Genomic DNA, 26,761 nt, shown 5'->3' with positions numbered 1-26,761 from the left:
TTTGGGAGATTACGGTTTAGTTCCTTTTACTTTCTGCATACTGAGAATCGTTAGCAGGAACGAAGTGCTGCTCAGCTATTTAATAAATCTTTCCCTTCTGCTTCCTCTACAGGTTTTATTTTAGGCTAGCTGTACACAAATGATTATGGCTTGTTGTGGTTTGGGTTTTTGATGGCGTTCGGGGTTTTTTTGTGAAAAGGGATGCTTCTAAGGGAAGGCGTCAGCACTGCACCATTTTTGTTTAGGGTACACTAAGTGTAAGCAGTTAGACTGATTTCTTGTAGGGCTGCCATGACAATTCAACTTGTAAAGTGTTGTGGATTGGCTCTTAACTCTGCTGCCTTCTTGGAAGAGCACAGTATGGTTACTCAACCTGTTTTCAGCTGGTGCCTGCAACTTAAAAACTCATTTAATGTACTAGTAAGAAAGAACTGCACTGCTGTACATGAAATCTACATGTGCAAATTCTCAGCTTTTTCTTAAGTCTCGTTTCGCTTAAGTGCTTAAGCTACAAAAAGCTGGTATTTTTTTTTCCTAGGGATGCATTTCTCCCTGTTTACAGAACACCGATGCCTTTTGATAATGCGTTCTTAAAAGGGCCAAATGTGAGCAGATTACTCAATGCAAACTGAGCATTCTGTTTTGTGATGTTTGTTTTCTAGGAAATTCCAAAGTTATGCTACGTTAGATGATTTCATCTCAGTCGTTATATGCCAGATACATAAAAAAGAAAGGACAGCGTAGGAAACGCTCAGGCATGGTACAGTCTGACTAGCTCAGTGGCCGGTGTGGACTGCCAATAACAATCCTGCACACCCAGCGTCAGCACCAGTTCTCATCACAGTAATCAAGACTCTCTGCATTTACCGGAGCTGTTTAAGAGAAGCGGGTTATTTTACATATTGTTAATTTTCTGTTCTGACTTGTTGCTGTTTGCCAATAAAAACAATTCCACCATTCTTAGGCCATTCTAATTAAGTACAAACCTCAGCATGACTGACTGACTTACCTTTCTTTGGGCACAGAGTTTAAGCGGAAAAATGTTACCATTTTGTTCCAACCTGTATGTATGATGTCCATCATTAGTTCTTGAGGTAAGTACCTGGCCTTTCCACTAATGTGGAAAGAACAGAGTATATTTGTGCAGTAAAATTATGTTCAATAAAGATAAGGTCAGATAAGGTCAGAGCCACAGACTTTCCAGAAATGGGGTGTGACTGGTGGTGGCTTGTAACAAGAAAACACAACTAAATAGTTCTATTGATCATAATGGAAAAAGTGTTCACAACACCCTAAGAGGAAAAAAAAGTGGGGGATGACTAAAGAATGAGGTACTCAAGTGGAAACATTAATAAAAAAAAAGTCACATAAAGCCTTATTAATAAATGAAGCCTATTTATTACTTCAAGTGTTAATGGTAAAAAAAATTCAGCACAGCTGTTGCATTTAAAAAAGTGAAACTACATTAAGTACTATGTTTCTAGTTCAGTAAACAGATGAACCCGATGTCCTTTAATGACATAATAGTTGAGCATTATACAGTACATCTTATGAAGACCCGTAAATTAAAGAACTACTTTTTAAATTTAGTGATTACAAAAATCCTGCATTCACAGCTTTAGCTTCTTTTTTCGTCCACGACCATCAGGAGTACCATCCATTTTGCGCTTCTGTGCCTGTAAGGTAAGTTTTTTTTAATAAGTTACAGTGATACAAAAGGATTGTAAGCAAGCAATGCCTTTCAAGTCAAAGCAGATGATTTACACCCTGGCAGCTTTAAAATGTCATAAATTGCAAATGTAATATGGCAGATATGCACATCCTCCTCAGGATAGCTGTTGTTTTGTATTCTTCCAATTCTGGAAGAGTATGATTTCATAGCGGTAAGAAAGAAATGTATAGAAGTGAATAAGGATGTTAGAAAGCCTCCCATTCATGAAATAGTATTTCTAAATACCCGTTTACATATTCTGTGAACAGTACTAAGAAACTTATTAAAGCCACCACTCTAAACTGTACTGATTTCTGCATATCTGCAAAGTAAGTAAGTTGTGCTTCTAAGTTTTTGATACAAGGGGTCTAGGCAACAACAACTTGAACAACAAATCTAGGCAAGAAAATGAGTAAAGAGGTATTTCCTTTGCTAAATAGGCAGGCCTGTTTTGTAATACTTTGAATTTAGTCAGCAAAGAGAGTAGTCAAGGATAGGTGCTGTTTTCTCAAATCTAGCAAGGAAAGTGATGGCAGACAGCAAAGTCCACACAGGAACACTTGTGAACAGATCTGTAGCATTCTGCAAGTGGAATGAATGGTCTGCATTGCCTATGTATCCCTCAGTGGTAAACACAGAATTTCTTTAGGGATAAAAATTAATCAAAAGGCCAAATAAACCCCTGGTTTATTTTAGTAGGGTAAACCTATACAGCTTATCAACTCAGTGATCCAAAACATAACAAGTCTGTCTGCTCCAAAGCACGTGAGCTACAATTTAGAACCTAAACTTATCTTCCTTTATTTGACACCCACACCTGTACTAGCTGAACAACAGCATGAACTTTAGGCAGCTCTTAACATTGCCCGTTGTTGTTGGTTTTAAATAACTTTAGATACCACTTGTCCTAGACAAGTAGAAAAGCAGCCTGGTCTTCAAATGAGCTTTCCCATAGAAACACCTTTTTAAATCTTACCGAAGATGGTTTTGGTCCACGTTTCTTCTTTTCTGCCTTTTCCTTTTCTTCCAGTTCCATGTTTTCTCTTTCAATCAGGGTGATTAAAGTATTGCATCTCCTTTGCAGCTCCTAAAGTACACAACATACTCATTCACTACATTACATTAGGCAGCCACTTAATGTAAAAATTGTATTAGAATATTAGGAATGCCTGTAAGTAGGTAGGTTTTTTGCTGTATCTTGGCAGAGCAAGAAAAGAATGAAGTATTTTTTGATAGTTAGTGGCTGGCTTCACAGGAATGGGTTTGATTGCAGATGTTTGCTTTTTAAAACATGTTTGTATTTAACTCAAATTCATGTTGATTTTGAAAAATGGTACCTTGGAACTTTGAATTTCTCCTTCCGTAAGACTTTTTAGGTTACTGCATTTGCCATCCACTACAGTTGTTGGAAAGTCTATGAAAATGTAATGTCTTGTATACATGCGCATACCTCAGTATTTCAGAAGCTATTTCGTTAGCCTGGTGTGTAACTGTCATAGGCATGCATGAACAAAAAGCAGAACAGATTAATACATACCATTGCAGTTCTGGACTTGAGAAACCAGTCAAATCTGAATTGCGGGGAGTTTCGGATACACTGTCTTAATTCATCATAGACATTTTCTTTATCAAATCCTAGCTTGTGGAGCATACAGATGAGAAAGCGATCCTCCTCTTCGGTGTAATTCTTCCCTTTATTAGTACCATATGATATTCTTAGCTGGTGGAAAGGGGCTTTATATCTGCCAATCTAAACAAAAGAAATACCATCATCTAAAACTAAGAAATGGTTCAGAATTAGCATGGAACTCTTTTATATAAAAGCACTACCTCACATGAAGACAGGCAGATGAACAATACCAAGTTAGAAAACTAGATATTTTACAATCTCTGGTGCTAAGGCACCCCATTGTAAGGAACTGTGAGTTCTAGACAGTGCATTTACCCACAGCTTCTGACCTGGCAAATTCTAGTTTAGACAACAGCCAGCTTTGTGATCTTTTGACTAATGGCAGACTTCGGACCTGTCACTACATTTGAAAATAGTCAAGATCTGCCGGGCTTCAGATGGCAATGATCCTTTTTAACACACAAATCCTCAGGAATAGTAAAAATCAGAGCAAGAGTAAAAAGGTAGATGAGACTGTAGCACATGGTTCAGCTGCATTCTGGTTAATTGAGTCAGACACACTGCTCTTCCCCTGCCTTCCCTAGAAGAGATAACTAGCTAGTCAAACCTGAAGTGGGGGGGAAAATTCTGATACACTGTCCTAATTTACTACAAATCTGTTCTCTACCAAACCCTGGTTGGTGAAACATAGATGAGAACAAAAGCCTTGGTAAGTCTGCTTGGTAATTCTTACCTTTTTAAGTGCTCTAAATGTATATATAGTATTTTCAGTTACTGGGGGTCCAAAAGAAATTCTGCTGCTTCAAAAAGCACGTAGTTATTGGGAGTTTGTTATACGGCACTATGAACTGTTTGTCCTATGATAAAGATGATTGTTACTAACAACAGGTTAGGCCATTCTGAAAGTTACCATCATAGCTGTCAGCCGTGATGGCGCTTCTATAGAATGGAAAACCTATAGGAAGCAACTGCTGAGGAACACGCAAGAGAGGCAACTACCATGCCTGACATGTTGTCTTCATCTATTAGTAACACTGGCTAGACGTAGAGTCCTGCATCTCACCCCACTGGCACAGGGAAATAGAGGAAACAAGAAAGACAGCAACAATACCTTTGTATCAAGTGCTTTTTTTATGCTGATTCGTCTCTGAATTCTGGCTTCTCCTCTTTCTATCTGAGCCATGATCTTCTCTATGTCTTGGAGTTCATTGCATCTTTCCCAGAACACAGCTAAGAAAAGAACAATTGGTTAGTTCCTTTTCGTGCATCTTGGAAGTTAGGGTGTGGGGGTTTTTTTGACCTTAAAAAATTATGTCAGATGTTACTTCATCAGTACTTACTGCTGTATAAAAATAGGCATACCCCATAAGGAACCTTTGCTTCCTGCTATCCTGTGTTGCAGTACTACAAATGCTATTTTGAAGGGGCGGGGGGGGGGGTAGATGGAGGAGTCCTCGGTTTAAATGAGGTGCAATACAGGCCAGAAAGGTTCTTGTTAGCCAATCTCCTTCTCAAAGAAAAGAGCTTCTTAAAATGGAAACTGATATAACAGCAATACATTTTTACAGAGGGAAGCAGGAGGGCAACTGAGTGGCCAAAGGCAAGAGCAAGTGCCTAACAGTTAGGTGTTTAAATAAAAGGGTTATTTAAAGAAGGTTTCACATCTGTAAGCTGCTATATACCTTTAGCAATTTAGCCCCAGGACCCTGCAGCTGCACTACAGTAGAAAACACTTCTGAGACATCAGAGGTAAGTAGCCAAGTGCACTTAGGTTAAAAAAAAAACCAAAACAAACAACAGCCATCATATATTCAGTCACAAAATGTTTACGGTATCCCACTCTCGATGAGGATGAGGTAATAAAGGTGTGAAGGTTCAAGAAAACTACTGGTTAGCGAATACAAGTAAAAGTGAAATCTCTCCAGCTAAGCATTGTTTCTCAGCTTTTAGTTTTGCAAAAATTAACAAGCATTGAAGACAGCACTATGCAGTTAAGAGTAGATTTAGGATATATTGAAGTGGGTCAGTATCAGTTTATATGCACATTTTAGTACGGCTTTAATTATGCAGGGGCTAAATATGGTAAAAACCTAGATCAGTAGTTCCCAAATCCATCAGTACAATTCCACCCTGAAAGTCTTCAAGAGCTGTATAAGAAGTTCATAGAAATAAGATGTTACCATGTTCAAACTAGGAAAGCAGCATTAGATACGGACTCACAGAGCTGACTGCTTAAAAAGTAAGTTACCTGAATACTCGATGACTTCTTCTGGGGTTTTTCCTTCTACTTCTCGTGCTATATTTTCTATGTCATCACGGCCCCACTTCTCATTAGCTTTGATGAACTGGTTAAAATCTCTCTTATTCCAGTTAGTGAATCCCTTTATAGCAAAAGGAAACATTGCACAGAAGTTCAGTATTTGTCTCTCTCCAAATTTGTTTCAATATATTTCTTTAAACCGCCTGTAACACTTCCATCATCCCAACAGTATTAAACCTCTGCCTTCTCTGCAGTTTCATGTTTTTATCCTGCAGTCACTGTAGTCTCACCATCTAAACACTGCATAATGATTAGCGCTGGTTCTCTTAACTACCTGCTAGTTTTGGGTAAGAGAGTCTTCAGCTCATAAATTAATCCCTCCTACCAATATTCTCTGAAAGAGAGCATGGGGATCACTTTTTAAGAAGAAAAATTCCTCAAGTGAAGCAATAGTCTCTGTAATGGTTTTGTTTTGTCAAAAAGGCCCAGCGAGTGCCTCACAGATGCCATCAGCCTTCTTCCCTGGTCGCTCTCCCACAGAAGGTCTAAAACTATCTTGTGATGAATTCAAGTAGGTTCGCGAATAGTAATGCTGAAATTATCAGCTGCCAAAATAGGCTCCTTTCACATTAGCAATAACTTTTACACACAGTAAGACAGTCTGCTGGCCATGTTAGGACTTCTTAGCGGCAGCTTACTTGACTGTACTGTTTGTTGTACTGTTTTTAATAAATAGTGAGCTGTTCCACTGCATTACTGCTCAAACAAGAGATCTTGTCCTAGGATCCCACCCACCCCCACCCCCCCGCAAAATACAATGTGAAAATAGAATACCCAAATAAGGCATTACAGGCATTAACATGTTTTAAATTATTTCAATGTACATGCTACCTCATGATGTTCAACTTAACTTACTTTTATCCTCTTACAGAGAGGGACACTATGCACTACCAGTCATAGTTTACGAAAACTGACCATTCTCCCTGCAGGATTCACTTCCACATGGGAGTGATACTTTGGCAGAAGATAGATACACTTCAAATAATGTGGGAAGTAGCACAGTCAGCTCTGCATCTCATCTGCAAGGTCCCACAGCTGAGAGAAGCTGTCACAGTCTACAGTCAACACTAGCTGGGGAAGCCAGACTCTTGACACTGGGCTAGTTCTTACTCTTCAGGCGTAAAATACACAGAATGTAGAGCAGATTCAGTAGAATATGAATACACAATTTGGTGCACGTTCTTCAAAGGTATCCAGGCCCATGACAAAACTAATGCTAAACCTTTTTTCAGTTTGAAACAAAATTTGCAGCTGTGTTAACTATGGCCTGTGTGAATCAATGACCAAGAAATGTTCCTGTAACGCTGTAAAACACAAAGCAAGCTTCAGCTGATTTCAGTCTCGCTAAAGACCCGACCATACCTGGGTTAGAAGCTTCTCTTTTTCTTCTAGCTCTTCATCATTAAGAGGTTCAGCCTCATCAATCTTAAGCTGCTCTTCCTTTTGTGCTTGGGCTGCATTTGGCAGATCGGGATTACGAGGCACCTGAAAGGTTTTGTAAAACTTTATTAATTTTTCAAAAGTCATTGCTGCTAATTGTCGCTTTTCTGTTAATATAACCTAATCATCTTTCATTTAAATTAGCGTGAAAGGCAGGGCAAGTACATATTCTCCTAATGTTGCAGTGAACTTGGAACGTGCGAGTTCTTCAATTACCTTGTACCCAATTGTTTTCCTGTAGTAGAGAATCTCTTTTTCCAATAGTTCAAACAGGCGTGGAGGAAAGAACTGAAAGTCCTGTACATTTGGCTGTTTTGGAGGCCGTGGTGCCTGAAATACATACAAAGCTTGTATTTGACTCCCTTTCACATCCAGAATCTGTCTGCTTGTAATAACTGATTTCAGCTTATGAGGAAGAAAAAAAAAAAGCTGCTTTTTTACAAAAATGCACTGTCGTCTTTATTTAAAAAAAAAGTTCAGGTGTTCTGAGCAGCAATAAGGAAATCTTCCACCGGTAAGGAAAATCCACAGCTGCTTAAATAAAAACAAAGAAACACCTTGGTCTTGCCCTCCTTATATCTTACAAGTTTCATCCCGATCTTACTTTTTTCCTCACAGAAGTTTGTCTCGAGCCCTTTGGACTAAATTGCCTCCCCAGTTTACAGAAGTGAATAGAGCAGTTTTTTACGAATAAAGACCAATTTCTCGCTTTCTGCTTTAACCATTTATCATGCATATTTGAGCCATTTATTTTTTTAAATTAGTAAACTCACCTTGGGTGCTTTTGGCTCACTGACTCGAAGAGCCTCTCGGAAGTAAGCATCCACAGCATAATTGGCTTTTCTTTCTCGTTTAGGTGGTTCAATCCACTCTGTAAATGCCATCTATAAAAACAAATCCCAGAACCCCAAAAAATATTAAAACTAAGCCTTGCAAAATACTCAGACCAGCTACAAGTTTTATATAAAACTACCTCTACATCTACTTCATTAAATAAGTAATAAAACTTATGAACTATTTTCATAGATTACATTGTATTTTAACCAACTCTTCTTAAATAAATATGGTTCAACCATACAACTTAGTACTTTCCTCCAAAAAAAATTTAAATGTTACCTTCTGTTTTTCTCTGTAGTCTTCCCCTTCAAAATTATACACACTGGACTCTGTATCCATTGTGAAATTCCTGAGGGAACTTTCACCCATCTTTGAAAGTTTTTCATTCATTTCCGCAGTCTTGGAGGAAAGTGGCAAGTTTTTGAAAGGTAATTAATTATAAAAAAATCTCATTTACAACAGCAGAAAACCCAAACATGTTTGACTAATACAAAACCCCCAATAGCAAACCCCCTATTCTCTCCAGCTTACAATCAAGTTATCATCTAGGGAGACAGATAGGTACACTGCCTTGCCATCAAATTTAAGTCTACAGGTGGGCTCCCATTTTTTAAAATTTTATTTCACCTTCTTTGCACCTCTTTCCAAAATGTGATCAATGTCTTCATCTGTAATCTCACTCTCCTTCGAGGCAAACACATGTGTCGCTCCATGTCTAATCATTTGCAGCATTTCATCCTTCCCAAGTTTATTCAGGTTTTGATCCACCAGTCTTCCTGAAGATAAAAGCACTGGAGGATAGCAACTAACTAAAGCGTTTACATTACAGAAGGAGCAATACATGATTTTCCCCCCCCGCCTTATGTTTCCAAGTTAAAGCTATAACCTTTTCTCTCAGTAAAGAAAAGTCCACACACATTTGCTTTATTATACATTAATTGTGTTCAACAAACATCATTTTAGATGTGAGGTCTTCCATATAAGCTTTGTTACAGTGCATGTTTTTGCAATTTCCAGACTAAACCTTATTGAATCCTTTTTTCAGAAACAAAAAGTTACCGATTCTAGTCAAGTCAACCAAGAAGGTTACATCGTCATCACTTCTCCCCATCCGTTATATAAAGGCAAGGCATTAATTTTGCCAGTTCAAAGGAGAAGTTGAGTGCTTAAAAAAAAAAAAAAAATTCTGACTATAACTACTTGCACATATTTATCACCAGGGAGGTAATCAAAAAGTTAGTGAGGAAATCCTACCTCTACAGCGAAATAAATTTTCAAGTGGATCAGGCCTTTGCACTCTAGCGTCAGAGTTCAGCTGACGCAAAAGCAACACTCCCATTAATTCTTACTATCTAATTTCACCATAGCTTACAAGTTGTGAAAAAATAGGAGAATTGCTATCATACATACAAAAAAATTGCCTTCCTGTACTTGCCTTGCTGGATGACTATGGAATCTAGCCGGAGTTTCATTTCTGCACGTTCCACTATTCTTTCTTCCACTGTATTGTCTGTGATAAATCTGAACACTCGAACAGTCTTTGTTTGGCCAATTCTGTGCGCTCGATCCTAGGCAAAAAAAAAAAAGTTACAAGAAATTCAGTACTTACTTGGTTTCCAGCATGACTATATATTTAGTCTTCAATTTTTCATTAGTTTGAACGTACTAACTTACAAAACTGAATAGCGTAGGTTAGTTAATATAGACATCCAGTTAACCTGACTACCCAAGATGGTAGCATGTTCTTATCTACATTGCAGGTTTTGGGGTGTTTTTTAAATAACATCAATGAGTATGCCTCCAGATGTCATACCTAAATATAGTGTATGATGTTAAGGGGGTTTTTTGTTAAATCACACGGGAGAAGACTGGATGCTTCTGACCTTATGTAACCTTCCATAAAGTCAAAGTACTTAAGAAATTATCTCTGTACTGACCAAAAGCTACCTTTCTCAAAATTGTTCAGTTGTGCCATGAGTATCTCAAGAAAAGTACAATGCACCACCTCACCTGACCGGCAAATCATTAACCCCTGTGAGAATTAGTATTCTGAACATACAGCTTCAGTGGTAGCTGGAACTATCTCGCTTTAGCCTCCCGATGCTGGTTCCACCATTCTTTTGAACTAATTTTTGCTAGACTACTTGAGAACCTACAGCTTCTTAACTGAAATAATTAAAAATAAATTTCCAAGATTTGTCACTGAAAGGCCTCATCTGTCCAAAAACACTGCTAGTTTTTAAATAGTTTTACTTTCTTATGTGGGCAGTAGTGTTCTTGACACTATTCCTGAGGTTGCAGATGCATGCAAATATACTTTAAAAAAAAAAAAATAATAAAGATGGTTGCTAAAAGGAGCTCGCTCACTTACCACCACCATAAAACCAGGTTTTGAAAAGTTTAATTCAGCTTTTCTTTGTCTCATTTCCAATTATGAGAGAATACAGTGTAAACACATTCACCTCCCCTCCCCACAGAAGTAAAGCTTTACAGTTTTGGGATTAACACATACCATGCTAGATCTTTCCTTTTTTTAAAACAAAATAGCCTATTCTCATTAAACACTACTATGAGTATTGTAGCATATACTCAGCATTTCCCACTGCATAAATCAGTGGAACTAAGGGTTCCACACAGTGGAAGCTGCACTGGATCTGAAAATCAGCCTTGACAGTACTACTCCTGTCCTAAACCAAGAAAAATACCAATTTATTTTGGAAATACTGTATCATGCCACACACACATTTCTAGGAAAGTTCTGTGAAAAAGAAAAGAAAAAAAGCACATAATTTCCCACCAGGATTCTTACCATAGCTTGAAGATCTACTTGTGGATTCCAGTCTGAATCATACAGAATTACGACGTCAGCAGTAGCCAAATTGATTCCAAGACCTCCTGCCCGTGTACTCAACATGAACACAAATTTTGAGCTACCAGGTTCATTATAGGCATTAATAGATGCCTAAATAAATAAAAGGAATATATCAGTTGAACCAAATGTTTTACGAGTACTATTTTTACTTAAGTAAGTGAAATACTTAAAATTTTAAATACCTGTCTCTCGTCATGTGGTGTTTGTCCATCCAGTCTACAATATTCATAATTTCGCCACATACAGTAATCCTCCAAGATATCTAAGACTCTGGTCATCTGACTGAAGATTAAGACTCTCGAACCTGTTTGGGCAAAAAGCTTCTTTATGTTTTCACCAAAACTTAAGATTTCTCAAGCTCTGCAAGTTTGCATTACCAGAAGGGGAAGGAGGGCAGTTCCATGTACCACGAAGAAAAGAAGTTAGAATTTCAGAACCCAATACCTAACGCAGGGCTGCAGCTGCTGCTCTCACAGCGGCTGCACGGGGCTTAGCTGCCTACTGGGGTTAAACCACAACAGTCCGTTTTGGTGCCCAGCGTGGGGCTCAAAGGGTTCCAGATAAGGACAGATGTGACAGGAGTGTGCCAGACCAAATTCACAGCCGTGGTAGCTGTTCAGCTACTAAATGGCAGACTCCCGTGCTTGCCATGGGGCTTGCTTGCCTTACTGTATATTAGAGTCTAGTCAGTGCTTTTGTTTTCTGTTGTACTCCTTATCAAAATGTTCCCAGACACAGCACAGTAAGATGGATAACAAAATATAAAAACATCAAGGACTATAAAGAATGAAACCTTGAAGTATTTGTTCTGGATTTAAGATATCCAGAAATAAAGTCAGTTCTTCTTAAAGACTTGTTTGTTTACTTACCCACCAAGAACAACCTCCAAAAAATGTAAATGTACAGTAATTCATGCATATACACACAGCCATTTCCAACCTACTCAAGAGATTTAAGTAAAACACGGAATATTAAAAGCTTCCACTTCCCCCTATATTCCCCTAGTATGATTTTTTTTGTCCTTTGGACTCCAGGTCTAATAATGAACTCTCTTTTGTTTAAGATGATCATTTGATTTAAGACAAGGCCAATTTTAATTGCCATGTCTCAACAAGAAGCCTCACAGCAGAAAGAAACCAAGATCAAAAAAAGCACAGTAACCACCGAGTTCTTTTTTAGTCTTACAATGACGCATATCGCCACAGCTGCTTGAATGATACCTGGATACGAAGTACAGGTTACTTTTGTATTACCTAAGATTGAGATTTGGTTTTATTTTTCTGCAACGGCTCCCCCAGTCACAAACCTTCTTCCACTCCTTTAGCCAAGTTACTTCAGTGAGCATACTCATTGAAGTAATGAGTTAAAAAAATTTACGCCAGAGTAAAAAATTCTGTGGCGACTGAGTTTTACAGTAATGTATTCCAGAGCTTTGACCCTTTTATCAAATAACTTTAAAATAACCGAGTCTTTCCCCATGTTCGCTTGCCTTAAAGAATTCACTGAAAAAACTCAGGTGCTGTTCAAAATCATATCCAGCAAGAAAGACTAACATTTCACAAAAGATTTGACTTTAACCCTGCACGAACACTTTGAATCTGAAATGGTACTTCGTGGCAAATCAAAGGAGTGGCTAAAATACCACGTGATGTTGTTTCAAACAGCTAATAATGCTAAGAAAGAAAACCTAAAGCCCAGACCAACTGATGTTTCCGTGGTCTCAATTTAGCTGGGATGAAAAAAAGAAAAAAAAAAAAAAATCAAAACACTTCACCATCACAAAAAGCCATAACGGACTTCATAATTATTTATGAAGGCACTTCACAAATCGTTTTCGTATCAACTATTTAAGACACAGTGCTTGACAAGCTGGTATCATGCTAGAAACCAGTAATAATCCTGGCTGAAGCGTGCTGGTTTTTGCTCAGGACACACAGAAACGTTAGGAAGCACTGACTTTCATTTTTATGGTTGAACCAAACAACTCTCAAACAACAACAGCGAGATGCATACCTTGTTCTTTCAACTTAGGTAGCAATTTGTCCAATACTACCATTTTGCCACTGTTGGTGACCAAATGCATATCTGTTGTGTAAGGTGGACCAGGTTCTGCTCCATCAAAGAGATACGGATGATTGCAACATTTTCGCAGCTGCATGAGGATATTCAACAGTCTCATTTTGTCCAGCTTCCCAGCTGAGTTCAATATATCTATATCCTTCATTAAGATTCGCGTATACCTACATCAAAGAAAGAAAAAACTTTTGTAACGCTAAACCGAAGTGGGCCTTTCTTTAGATGATAAGTATAGTCAAAAGCTCACCCTCCCCCTCATTTCATCAGGTAACTCTCCCTGATATGCACATTTGGTCATCACAAAAGCATCACAAGGAAATATGTATAAGTTGGGAATGCACCAGAAGGAACTAAATCAAATTCCACACAATAATCAAGTCACAAGCAGCACATTCCTTCTGAGCCTTAACCACAGCACAGTCAAATATGTGAATTACCATTCTCGTTGCATTTTGCTGAGACCCACATAAATTTTAACTTCCTTCTTTGGAGGTAAGCTTTTCTCTACATCAGCCTTAATGCGACGCAGAAGGAATGGTCGTAGCACCTGAAAGAGATTGCATCATTGAACTTACTTTGGAAACTGAAACACTGAACAGATCAACAGACAAAAGCAGTGCAAATATTCTCATATATATTCTCTATCACAAATGCTCAAACACCAGACCTATCACCAGATCACCTGAAAAAGCAATCTCTATGAACAGGTTATTATACATGGGAATATACATGTGCTTTCTTTGGAAGACTCAAAAGATTAGGCTAAAATCATCTTTCAGATGCTTCTATCCCCCCAATTCTTTTTTAATTTTGCTTGACTGAAATATTTAGTGTCTTCATAGCCAATATTTTTAATGTAAGCATTTCCGAACCCTGAAAGCCAGAACAATCAACCCTTCTCTCCCCTTCAAAACAATTTCCTTTTTCGAGAAATAAATCGTCCTCTGAGCTTCACCAACCTATTCTGAAAGTCTACCGTAGTTTCTGGAATAAGCTATCTTACCCTAACAGTCTGTCACAGGAAGCATTAGGAGAATTATTTAGAACCTAACTTAAGGTAAACGTAACACTGACACAAAAAGCAGGAAGACTTACCATGTGGAGACGTTCCACCAATTTTTGATCCCCCAGACAGTTGTTTGTATCAAACCATGAATCAAAGTCCTGTATCAACAAAATCATCGGTATGTAAGAGGTTTCCTTTCAAGGTGCCATGTCATTACAACAGTGAATAAATACAACTCAAGCGATTCTTTCACATAGGCAGTAAGTAAAAGAACAAATTACCCTCTTCGGTCTATTTTCATGGAAAGCTCCATAACACATCATCTTCAAAAAAAAAAAAACACCAACACCACCCCCCCCCCCAAAAAAAAAAAAAAAAAACAACCACACAACCACCAAGAAAAAACCAAGAAAAAGGGAAAACCTCCATACCATTGGAAGGGAAAAACCCCAAAAGAATCAATATGTGAGTTATGTGAGTCCTTTTCTGTTGAAAAAGATTCACTCATACCACTCCATTGGACAAATTCCTTCTGGAAGAAGCGTACTACTGCAACATTTGATGAAAAATGAAAAGGAAGAAGCAAAATTTTGGTGTAATGCACCACAAGGCCTTCCCTTTCTACAGATGTTACGCTCCCAGTTCATCAAAACAGTTAAGCCCATGCTTCACTTTGTGAAGTCTACTGCTCATTATATAGTATCTCCCAGCTCACAGGAAAAAAGTCTTAGATAAACAATCAGATAACTTAAATATAAGAACAAAGTTAGTTGGTTTAGCCATCACAATGTTTGAACCTATTTTGAAATGCAGTAGAAATCATCTTCACATTGTGATTTTAAATACCTCCTTCATCTGCTCAGCTCACAACAGTCTTTAAAAAGGGGCAAGCTGAGAAAAATAGTCTACCCTAGTATACTTCACAATTCTGGAAACATTTCTAACTGTCAATCTATTGTTATTAGTAACTGATACTCCTAATTACACATATTCAGGACTATTTTAAAATCTGGAAAGCCAGCAAATTTCATTTAATTTGATTAGCAGAAATGAAGACTTACTTCAGATGAGTTAAAGACATCTGGCAAAAGGAAGTTAAGAAGTGCCCAGAGTTCATGTAAGTTGTTCTGCAGTGGAGTTCCAGTTAATAGCAGCCGATTTGTGGTCTTGAATTCCCTCACAATTTCTGATAACTGAAGGACATTGAGACATGAGCAAATATAAAAATATTACTAGTCCCCACACCACCATCTAATAATCCATACAAACCTCTCTTTCAGTGAAAGCGTAAATTACCTTTGATTTTTCATTTTTAATCCTGTGGGCTTCATCTATAACTAGGTATCTCCAGTTAAACTTTTTGAATACTGACTTCTCTTTGATAAGCATTTCATATGATGTTACGCAGACATCCCATTCTCCAGGCAGCAACACATCTCTGACAAAGGCAGCCTAGACAACAAGGTGACAGTTAAGTTACCAGGGCTTTGTCAAATCTAAAACAAAAAGAAAACACTAGTGCTGTTAAAATCTTAAAACAATGTTGTTACTAAATTTGAAAGAAAAGATAAAATTAATTACAGAGGCAACATAACATACAACCATCTTAAAGCTTGACAATTTTGTCAGTGCTGAAGCTGCTAAAACCCTTGGGGCAGAGCAGAGAAGGGATTTCAGCTCTAGCTTCTGACTTTGGAAACTGCAGATGACCACCTAGACACATGAGGTTTTCAAAAGCTGAACTATAAGATCAGAACTCAAAACTAATTTTCTATAGGTTTGCTTTGGGTTTTTTTAAGTTTTAAATTTAGAAAACGGTAGGTTTTGAATATAAAAAATAACCCCAAGCACAGCTTTGTTTGGCTAACTAAATTTCTAGAACGCCAACATCCAAGGTTGAAAGTGGACACAGTAATGAATCAGAATTCAAAATGCAGAGATGTATAAATGTCAAGAACTTAACTCATATAAGCAAGAAATATACTGCAGAAAAAGTAAGAACTTTTGGATTCAGAAAACACGCACACACACAAAAAAATAAAATCACAAGATATCAGACCTGGACCAATAACCTCCAGAACTATTTAAAGTTTCCTCAATATTTTTGTAATTTCTAACCCAAGAAACTCTGAAAATAGAGATAGATACCCTTAGAATAAAAAAAAAAAAAAATCTGCTGACAAAAGCAGAGGTTTAATGACACCAGTAATAACTCTTCTTTCCATAAATAAAAGGGTAACTCCAGTTGACAAATCTACAGATGTGCCATCATATTCCATGTTTTTTAAGTTTTCTTTGCTGCACTAAAAAAAAAAAGTAGCAAAGAACTGATACTGAAGTAACAAAAAGAGAATGACTGAAATAGTAAGGCCATAAAAGGCTGAACAATATTTTCTCTTTTAATTGACAAAATTCAAGCCAAATAGGATCCATTTACGTACCACTTTTACCAACCAATCCACCTTGTCCTCCAACATTAAGCTGAAAACTGTTTTCAGGAAACAGTTCCTTAGTGACAGACCCCATAATCCTCTTAAGAGCTGCTGTTACAGCCAATACAACCTACAGTACTACATACAGCAGAAAACAAATTTCTTTTTTACAGATTTGTATAGTCATACAAATGACAGCACTTTACGTGAAACACTTTATTTTCCTATTTTAAGATTTATCGGCTTTCATTGCTCTACACAGTGTACTGCCTTCACAAAAGGAGAGGGAAAACCTTTGGTCAAGAAATGATGAGTGTAAAGTGATGAAGCAATAGCTGGGCAACATACACATGAATTCTGAGCTGGTTATATTTTAAGTAGGTAGCACTTGTAGGTCTTACTTTTTAACCACTACAAATCCAAGTAATATCCTTCCCTGTGAAGGAAAGGTAAAGGACAGCAAGACCACATGCTGGATTTACCTAGGAAAAACCACCACATCAAAACTTACTCGCTGGTCTTTGTCACCTATCAAACAAACTGCTCGAAGTGTAGGTACCCATCTCTTGAATTCATTCATCCAGTTATGTAGAGTGGACTTAGGAACTAACACCATGTGAGGACCAGGAATATTTCTGTAGTGTTTCATATACCCAAGAAGAGAAATTGTTTGCAGCGTCTTCCCAAGACCCTGTAAGAGACGTTAATGTGTCAGAAAACAAATCTCTCAGGAAACACCTTTAAAAATCCCAAGAGTGGGCTTTGAGTACAACATGGAAGACCCAGCAGCCTGAAGAAATGAGTGAGATATTATTAAAGACAGTGCTACTCACAAAAGGCAACAAAATCTTGGCTAGGAAAAGCTTGTATGGCTTCCCACATTTAATTTAAAAAAGTAGTAAGAGTAACATTTTCAAACCTTGGATTATGAAGCTAGAATTTTGCCTTACCTTTCAAATAAGACACATTCTTAGAAGCGCAAGAAAACATTATTTCATAAAATGTTGTTCTGTAGACTAGGGTGTACTCAGACTATTTATTTAAAGGTCAAACTTTACAAACTGGACACATGCATTCTCTTAAACTTGAAATAAAGTGAGTAAATTAAGAACCCTGTAAGGAGGCTTTTACAGGCCACGACATGATGTCAGGTCTCACGAGAAGAAAGCCAAACATAAATGTAAACAGCTGTATAAGTCAAAGAAGAAAACAAATACTGAGCTGCTTTAGAACTACTTTTTTTTAAGTGCTCTGTTCTTAGTTCAACAGAAATATTTAAAACCTTGTATCTTCAGCATATAATTTTAATTAAAACAAAACTGAGGAAGACATGCAAAAACCAGATCATTCATACTATTTAAATAATTCAAAAAGATTATGACTCAAACACATGGGATTTAAAAAACCCAAACACCCTCAGTGCAAGTTATTTTTGCTTCTAAAATTCAAGTCTCTGTTTTCAAAATACCCACATTCCACCTGGTGTAAGATGTGGAAAAGTGTTTACAAGCTGTGTGAAAAGCATTAATAAGTTCAAAAGGATTAGTATTTCAGAACGAATCCAAAAATATTTAATAGTAAGTCTCTAAATTCCTCAACGCAAGATGGATTTTGGATTACGACAAATCCAAGGACTTACAAAGTTTCCCAGTCGTTTTTGTTAAAACAAGCCTGCTCCACTTAGAACAGTACTCAGTAAAAAAAAAAAATCCTCAATTCATAAGCACGTATGTTGAAGAAAATCCTTGATCTATTTCAAAATTAAACATGTTACTGAACAATAATTTAAATTCATCTCTAATTTATCTTGAAGTTTTGTTACACAGGAATTAACAGAAGGTACGAGAAATGCAATATACTGAACTACAATGAGATTTTTGTTTTTCCTTATCTGCTCCTTATGAAAAACAAGTACAACTAAAATCACTTAGAGGACAAAAACGTATCTGCCTGTCAAAACTACTACAATTTTTTCTGCATTCATCCCTTGTCTCTCAGGGAAAAGAATAAAGATAGAAGCTAAAGCTGCTATGGCCAGTGCTGACTGAAATGCCCACTGTCATGGTGTAAAAGAAATTTTAACACAGCTCTCTAGCTACATCTATCTTTGCATCATTTTTCCCAGAAAATTTCCCACTGGTGTAGCTCTTGCTGCTGAGATCAGACCATAAGGCACACTCGTATCCTGCTACCTGCATTTTACCCTAACAACAACAGGACGTGTTCCCACATTTGTTGCTCTTTTCATACATGACACTCTCTTCACAAGGGCAGCTTGAGAATACCATAACAGAATAGCTGCAATTTAGAAAAAAAAAAAAAAGAGGACACGTCGTTCTATAGAACAACTCCCCTCCACGAAATTTTGTTTTTCTAAAGGTTGTCAGATTCCCTTTTCATATGCCTATTTCTAAAACTGCCTGCACAGTTTATTTAAATCAAGATACCTGTAACACTTTTAACATTAGTGACTTAAAACATGCTAGAAAAATAAGAGATAGCAAATTATATATTGCATTTAGTGCTATTAAAAAACCCATACATATAGCTGAACTAAAATTGTATTGTATCACATGTGTTCACAAGTCCCCAGAAACAGGGGCTATGTGCATACCATTTCATCTGCTAGGATACCATTGATGCCATTTTCATACAAAGAGATGAGCCAGTTCAATCCTCGGACCTGATAATCACGCAGCTTTCCCCATTTAACATCTAAAAGACATGAAAGAATAGACTGAAAGATCTGTAAAAACTTACCAAAGAATTTCACCATCCCTTGCCTCCTAATTGATACTGATTATCTAAGCTACAGAACAAAATCAAGTAGTAAATTTCATACAGTAAATTCCAAGGACAACGCAGATAGGAGATAGCGACATCGTAATTTTGTTTCTGCAAGAACCCAAAATATATAGAAATTCTACCTCCATCACCACCCCTCAAATCAGAATACTGTCGAATGTTAAAACAACAGAACAGTGAATTCTCTGTTAAATGAACTGGAAGCCATTAGGTACTTTAAATTGTATCAGAAGATAGGTTACGTATGTTAAAATTGCAAGATGACAGACTTAAAACCAGCTAGCTCTTTCCTAGTAACTAAAGCATAGCAACTGGATTTCTAAAGGACAAGACTCGCTGGACCATCTTTCTGGCCTGACTGAAAATAAACAGCCCCTCGCTAATACATTTTGTCAACTTTAGACCAGTGCTGGCTTTTTTTCTCCTTCTCCTGTCCCCCCAGATTGATTCATTGTCCTTGGGAAGGATGAAAATGAACTTCATTTTAAACAACATTTTGAAGGAAAAGAACGGGGGGGAACAAACAAACAAAAACAAACAAAAAAAAGAGGGAACACACATGATGGAGATTCTTCAAATCGAGTGCAGACATTAGTTGTCTTGGAGCTTTCTGTTAACAGCTCCTCGTCTTCTTCCTGCTCTGTTCTACGATGGCGGTAGCTGAAAAAGTGCAAGAAAGAAGTCAGTTTCTGGCTAAACTGAAAAGACGTGAAACCATTTCAAAATTAAATCTAAGGTCATTGCAGTACAGAATGCAAACATCCAAAGAAGCTTCTTGCAAGATTCTTCAAAAGAACTCGTGTTTAGCTGATCAACTGACATGTTGCTTTTTAATTCCTAAGAACTCGTGTTTAACTGATCAACTGACATTTTGCTTTTTAATTCTTTAGAGCCACTAGCTTCTTAATAAGATATGATGACCACATTGTTAGCAGACGACTCAAATTTTAGGGCAAAGTGACTGGAAAGGGTTAAGTTGTGTGCATCAGTACTGGCCTTTAACTGCAAGACAGGGACCAACGCTGTGTTTAAGAGGTCTGTAACATGTGCCAAACGCTAGATATACTGTAGTCGTACAAGCTGCAATGAAGGCAATCCAAATTTCCAGACTTCTGATTTTCAAGCTGCCTGTAAGATGCTGTAGACTGATGTTCTCCACGAACTCTTACAACTTACAGCCACAAATGCTCTACTTTTCTGCCCCCGCTTTTCTTCATGCTGGAATACTTCTAATCGTGATAGCACTTTACCACCAGCACAAAATTCTTGTAACTCCTAGAATTCTGAAACAACCCTCAATTTACAGGTGGGCAGTTGAAAAATCTCACAATTATACAGCATAAAAGAAACATCGAAATAGGATAAAAGACTAGCAAGTTTAACTTACGCTTCTAAATTACAATAAAATCCATAATTACAGTACAAGCTGGCCTACATGTCATCACTCACTCGCCAACTGACAGTAAATTCTGTTTCTCATCCTTCTTTATTCGTGGACGTCCAGGCTTCATTTTCAAAGGTGAAGTTGGAGTTTTCTGAGCAGCAGGCTGAATGAAATGAGCGAACAGCTCAGTCTGCTTCAATAGATACTCAAATCTGTTTGCTCTGTCTGTTTGCTGTTGACAAGGAAAATTAAGTGGAGCAAGTGTGAGATGTTACAGTATGTATTCATTCAAAAGACAAAGCTAACAACCGCTTTTTAAACAATATAGGTTTACATTTCTTTATATACATACTTACAATAAGAAAGAAATTATTAACATCAACAACGTAACTGTTGCCGACAGATTCAATATTCTTTCATGGGGTCAAGGCTAGCCTTTGCTACGCAGTAAGATCAAAGTTGCAAGACAGACCTGCGCTAAGACTGAAATCTGACTTGGGCACAAAGATTGCATAAGTGTCACTAGACATGGCCACAGAGTCCCCTTAGCAACCTTCTCCTATCAAAAATGACAGTCCCACTCCCAGAAATTTACCCCCACAGAGCACTCAAAGATTTCTTCAATGAACTCGTTCATCTCGCCAACCTGGCAACAACTATTTTCTACCGCATTAGTTTCCTGTCTGCTCAGTGAGATACACCGCCTTGCTGTGGCGTCAGATAAGCAAAAGAGCTGGCATGAAAGGGGGCGGAGGGGGCAGAGGAGCCCATAGCTAGAAGCCAGAACACCTATTTCAGCAGCAGAGACCTCAGATACGCTCAGCCTAACTTGTCAGGCTGCCCCCTTTGATACGAGTCACTGTTTCTGCTGTGCGAAAAAGATTACAGGAGACAATATTAGTATCTAAAAGGTTCAGTTCCTCAAGACAGGATTCGTTTGGAATCAACACACCTTCCCAAGGCCACATCAAGACTTTAGAACAGACAAGACAACAGAAAACAGTTCCAAGCTTAACAGCAACCACTCTGACATTCTGCCAGCTGCCACAACATAACCTGGTATTTAGCAACTTGCACAGTTACAGGAAGTCAGTTTTCTTAATAAAAAGGAACATATGTTCCAGACTTCTGCAAGAGCAATGCCAGCTCTGAGAGTATTCTCCTCTTTAAAGCAAGCAGTTCCTGCACTATGTAAAAGACAGGAAGACAGGGGGTGAGAAAAGAAAGAGATGAAGAAAGAGATCCCGTGTATACCACAAAAGTCAGACTCACTCTAACTGTAGTTTAAGCTGGATTGACACAGCTACAGTCCGCATAGACTGAATTCAAGTTTTCCTGTCTATTCTTCATAGGATGTTTTTTGTTGACTTCATAACAGTTTCTAAAGTTTAAACTAGGTAAGATGTTACTACTATCCAACTTACTGATCCTTATTTTCAAGTACTTGTTTCACTGGCTGTGCAAAAGAGAAGTAGAAGAGATACGAAGTGCATTGCAAAAGCTTCCTCATTCTAAAATTTTAGTGAGGAATCTTCTGCAAGTTTTGGCACTGCACACACACCCCCCCACAACTCATTTTCATCGCACTTAAGGATATTCCTTTAAGAGACTAACGAACATTATCTGTATCTTTTAGATAGGACACAGACAAGAACAGGCTGTACTCTGCAACCTTGAGCTATCCTTCTACCAACAGAGAAACTTTTCCTGTTTTCTCTTCCAGAGCATCTTCTGACTATTGCTACAGTATAATACAAGGATTACGCCTTGTAATCGTGCCTGTCTAGAGACTAGAAGAGACAACTCCAAGTTCACTTTCTTCAGGTTGCCAGGAAGTAGCACAAAGAAATTAGCAGAAGATGACTGGGTTATTTTCAGTGGCAAAAAGAAACAACACAGGAAGCAGCAAATTATAAGAATCAGTTTCACTTTCCTATGAAGAAATTCCACATGCACTCACAGACACCGGAATTACAAACAGGAAGGAAGGAAAACAGGAAGGAACAGAGAAAGAAAATGCAATGAGATGGTGAGGAGTGGATGGCTCCATCTCTTACATTCAGGATATTACAAAAATTAAAAAATAAGGAAAATAGTAAGTTTTCTTCAAAAGTCCAAGGACTTTAACTAGAGCTTCACAAAGAACAAATTAAATTTCAGAAAAAGCTAACAAAATCCCTTTCAGTCTAGACAAAGTAAAAGGGTTGAAAAGCTGGCCAAGGCTTACAGTCAGCGCTTGTCCTAAACGGCAAACCTTTCCTCAGCCTCCTGTGAATTTTGAAAGCTTTTATTTACTTTGACCCATAGACCGTACTATTTGAAAGAACCTGCCTATTTTGAAGTCCTCCTACTAAAGTATATTTTAACTGAAAATGAATGCTGTACCTGCTCAAAGCCTTATACCAAACCTTTCTTTTTATTGCTCACCCCCTCAAATGGAAATTAATATACTCTTCCTACAAAGGATTGCTACTCCTACAGTTCAAAAATAAGTTTGGAATTATTTTCCTGTATTCAACAGCAACAGAAAAAAGATCCTAGACTTCAACTAATTCCATACATTCAGAAAGTAAGGTAGCAGCCATTTAAATACTTATGGACACTCTCCTAGAGGACGTTTCCATTTCTGACTGAGAAAGTGAATACTCAACTCTTCATAATCCCCCTTGCCTACAGGAAGGACAACTCTTCAGATAACTTCAAAAGCAACTTGACAACTTTTTATGACGTTTTTGCCCCTAAGACGTTTGGATATTTCCCATTATATCATTCTTCTAAATCTAGAGCACCTCAAAGCTGCTATGACTATACTTCCTAGAAACAACAAAACGCATTAACAGTTATGTCCACAAATGACTGCAATGGAAACAGAGAAAGAGTGAACAAAATGCTAAAAACCAGAAGGGTCTGAGGGTTTTTTCCTCGGTATTTAGTTTCAAGTTACTTAAATATTTTTGAGTAACTAGACAAAGTTTTATAAATCCAGTTAAGAGATTTCAAACAAGCAGAAAACTCAGTCTATTTTTAAGCAACTGCGTAAGTACTGGGTAGTTGTACACAGTCCCAAATATTACATACCATTTTCTCTTCGTATGTAGGATCTGCTTCCTGGATTTCTTTTTGTTTTCCTGGTGACTCATCATCAAAACATTCCTGAGATGAAAAAGAATTAGAAAAAAATTATTTTCTAAACAAGGGAAGATACCCATGTAAAAGAGAATAAGCTTGCTTCAAGTTACTATCTATCCACATCTTTTGCTGCTTTGATATAGTCAGCTTTCTGTTACTTACTGTAAAATTACCTGGAGGTGGATCAAAGATCCCTGCCACAGGGTGAAGGACAGAGCTAGATCTCTGTAATCCGATTTAGCTCCATCATTAAAGCATCATATCAATGTGAACGAGAGAGACAGCTGTGGTCCAGGAGCTTGGCCTGCTACTCCTAGGGTGCTGAGCCAAAACCCTCCTAAAGCTGGCTCTGGAGACTACTGTGAAAGAACTAGCTCTGGCCCCGAAGAAAGAGAAGTTTAAAGTTTTTTTTTCCTTTTTCCAGATTACCCCAATCCCTCATCGTTCTGTATCAAGGCAACAAGTCTAAATAAGAACCCGGACTACAGTTTTGTTCTGGAAGTAGAACAGGAATTTAGACAAACCGCATTCTTCCCCTATTTAGTTTACTAAGTCAAGTAACTGTTGTTATCACCAATGATACCACTACTAACAGAAAAACAAGTCAGTTGGGAGGGGGCAGTCCTCCCTCATCCCCTTCCTGCCAAATCCTTCACATACTGCCTTCAATAATTCTTTCAGATCAGGGCTTTTTTATCCTTGTCTCTCCTGTTACTAGGTTAACTCTTTCCCCATCATCTCCCATGTGTAATTCAGCTTCTGTTCTTAAAACCAAAACCAATAGGATGATCCTTCCCTGGTAAACCATGCTAAGGCAATACATTACAAAATAATTCTTGAAAGTGTGACAAAAGGAAACAAACGAGATACCTTCAAAATCATTATTAACCATCTATTTAAACGAGCCAAGTAAGAACTGAGCTAAATTCAGTCTTTACTGGACAATGCAGAACAAAGGAACAGGAAAGTAAGACACAACATGAAACAAAGGCAGGCGAAACACGGGATGTTTGTGGGCGGGTGTTTCCTCACAAAGCTCTGGCAGGTAAGGCATGTGGAAACATCCCAACACAAATGTTTCATTTGCCAGTCAAATTACAAAGAACCAAACACAAAAAAGTTATGGCCGAAGACCTTCTAAATTCGTACCCAGACATTCTTACTCATCTCCCACTGGGTTTAGCCAACACCCCCCACCAGTGAGCACAAGCGTAGGACCGTTTGAACCTCTGTACGAAATTCGTGTTTCTCCCGAAATGCCTAACACGCGCAACACAGAAACACAGCAGCACGCCGTCTGATCTTGTCATGTGCGATAAAGATAACAAAACCTTGCAATTTAGCGGGAGAGTAAGAAAAGCAGTCTCTCAGACGATCAGGGCTACCAAGAAGCTATTTCAGCTGGGCCGTTCCTTCATGCAAGGTGACCCCTTCCCCACGCGAAAAGGAACTAACTTAGCAAGCGCAGAGAGAGCCCTCGCACACAGGCACCTCAAGAGCACGCGTTTCACGGCCTCCATGTGCTCAACCTCAGCCCGGAATTGCCCTATTTCTGCAGGTTCGAGCAGGACTTATTACCCACAGTGCTTTGGCTACTTGCTCATCCGAAAAATATGGCATTTGCAAATTTATTTAGATCAAGTAGGTTGGACTGTACAGCGTGACTCAGAGTACAAAACACCCAGCGCTGAAAGCAGGACCAACCAGTTCCCTCATATCGGTAAAGAAACAATGCTGCGATAAAATTTGCATCTCCAGGCAATCACTCAAACCCCCTGAAATTTCTGGAATAAGCACCTGCTGCCAAAAAACCCCCTCAAACAACCCCCACACCCCAAAAAAAAAGTTTTGAACCACTTTAAAAGGCAGGAAACGTTACTGCTTTTTAGAATGCGGACTTGCTCATCGCAGAAGCAGGAAGCACTAACGATGGGAAGGCTTTTCATGGAGGAAGGCGAGGAGAGAAAGGCCACTTGCAAGAAGCGGGTAACGAGCCTCGGGAGATCTCCGCGCTTCCAGCGCGCGTGCGGGGGGGGGGCGCGGGGGGAGGATGGCGAACCCCCTTCCGAGCGGGAGGACGCGGGGGGGCTCCCCCTGCCCTCCCGTCACCCCGCCCCAAAGAAGATAAATAAACGAAGCGACCTGGCAGCGAGGCCACCCCTCGTCCCGCGGAAGTAACACGGCGCCCGGGGCCCGTGTGCGGCGGCCGCCAGCGGGGGGAAGCGGCGGGATGGGGCTCCCCTCACACCCTCCGCCGCGCCGTTTCCCGGCCCCGCCGCCCTCTCGCCCTCCCTCCCGGGCCCGGCAGCGCCCCGGAGACGCCGCCGCGCACCGCACGGCCCCACGCCCGCCCCTCCATTGTCTCCCGCGGCCCCACGCGGCCCGGGGAGGCCCCACCGGCGCCGTCCCTCATGGCGGGCACCTGCCGCCGCGCAGCCGAGCGCGCCCCCGCCGCGGCGCCCCCGGGGCCCGCCGCCGCGGAGCCGGGGAAGGGGGGGGGGGGGGGTCCCCGCCGGGGTAAAGCGCCTGACCTCCATCTCGACGTCGCCGTCGGCCGGGCCGGCGACGGAGGGACCTGTCCCCGCGGCCTCGCTGCTGTTGGCGCCTGGCGGTGGCTGCGGCGCGGGCAGGTCGTCCGGTTGCGACGGCGGCTGCGGCCCGGCGGACATGATCCCGGCCGCAGACAATGCTCGGCCGGGGCCGGGGCCCGGGCCCGGCTGGCTGCGCGCTGGGGGAGGAGGCCGCCGCCCGGCGGGGGGCTCGGGAGAAGCGGCGCGCTGAGGCCGGTGCGCGGCCGCCGGCGGAGGCCCGTCCCCGCTGCCGCCCCGGCTTTCCCGGCGGGCGCCCACCAACCAGGAACCGAGCCGGCTCCCCGCTCTCGCGAGAGCCCCGCCGGCGGCGTGCGGCCCGGCGGGAGCGAGAGCGCTGCCGAGAGGCGCTGCCGAGAGCCGCCGCCTCGCCCCTGAGTGGAGGCGTCCTGGCAAAGCCCGCCGCCGCCTCCGCTGTGACGTCAGTACCGTCCCCCCGCCCTGGGGAGCGCGCGGCGGCGCAACGGCCGGCGGCGGGGCGGGGCTGGCTCGCGCGCCGGGCGGGGCGTTCGGGAACGCCAACCGCCGGGT

The 26,761-nt window shown here is 39.9% G+C and overlaps 1 protein-coding gene across 1 annotated transcript; it reads right to left on the bottom strand.

Annotated features, from left to right (window-relative positions):
• Window positions 1–1,381: 1,381 nt before the first annotated feature.
• Window positions 1,382–26,326, bottom strand: SMARCA5 (SWI/SNF related, matrix associated, actin dependent regulator of chromatin, subfamily a, member 5). The gene is made up of 24 exons (XM_059826981.1): window positions 26,174–26,326; window positions 23,592–23,666; window positions 20,579–20,745; window positions 19,689–19,789; window positions 18,939–19,039; window positions 16,836–17,015; window positions 15,189–15,344; window positions 14,954–15,085; window positions 13,982–14,050; window positions 13,324–13,433; window positions 12,824–13,050; window positions 10,993–11,114; window positions 10,748–10,900; window positions 9,370–9,506; window positions 8,566–8,710; window positions 8,218–8,337; window positions 7,875–7,985; window positions 7,318–7,431; window positions 7,024–7,146; window positions 5,590–5,722; window positions 4,453–4,571; window positions 3,249–3,461; window positions 2,688–2,798; window positions 1,382–1,676 (listed from the first exon to the last, which is right to left on the bottom strand). Exons 1-24 carry the CDS (start codon window positions 26,309–26,311, stop codon window positions 1,611–1,613), a joined length of 3,123 nt encoding a protein of 1,040 aa, XP_059682964.1. The 5' UTR covers window positions 26,312–26,326; the 3' UTR covers window positions 1,382–1,610.
• Window positions 26,327–26,761: the final 435 nt, after the last annotated feature.

The sequence above is a fragment of the Gavia stellata genome, chromosome 19, assembly GCF_030936135.1.
Source record: "Gavia stellata isolate bGavSte3 chromosome 19, bGavSte3.hap2, whole genome shotgun sequence".
Lineage (NCBI taxonomy): Eukaryota > Metazoa > Chordata > Aves > Gaviiformes > Gaviidae > Gavia > Gavia stellata.
Note: the sequence above shows the minus strand (reverse complement) of the source record. Positions and strands in the feature narration are given on the sequence as shown.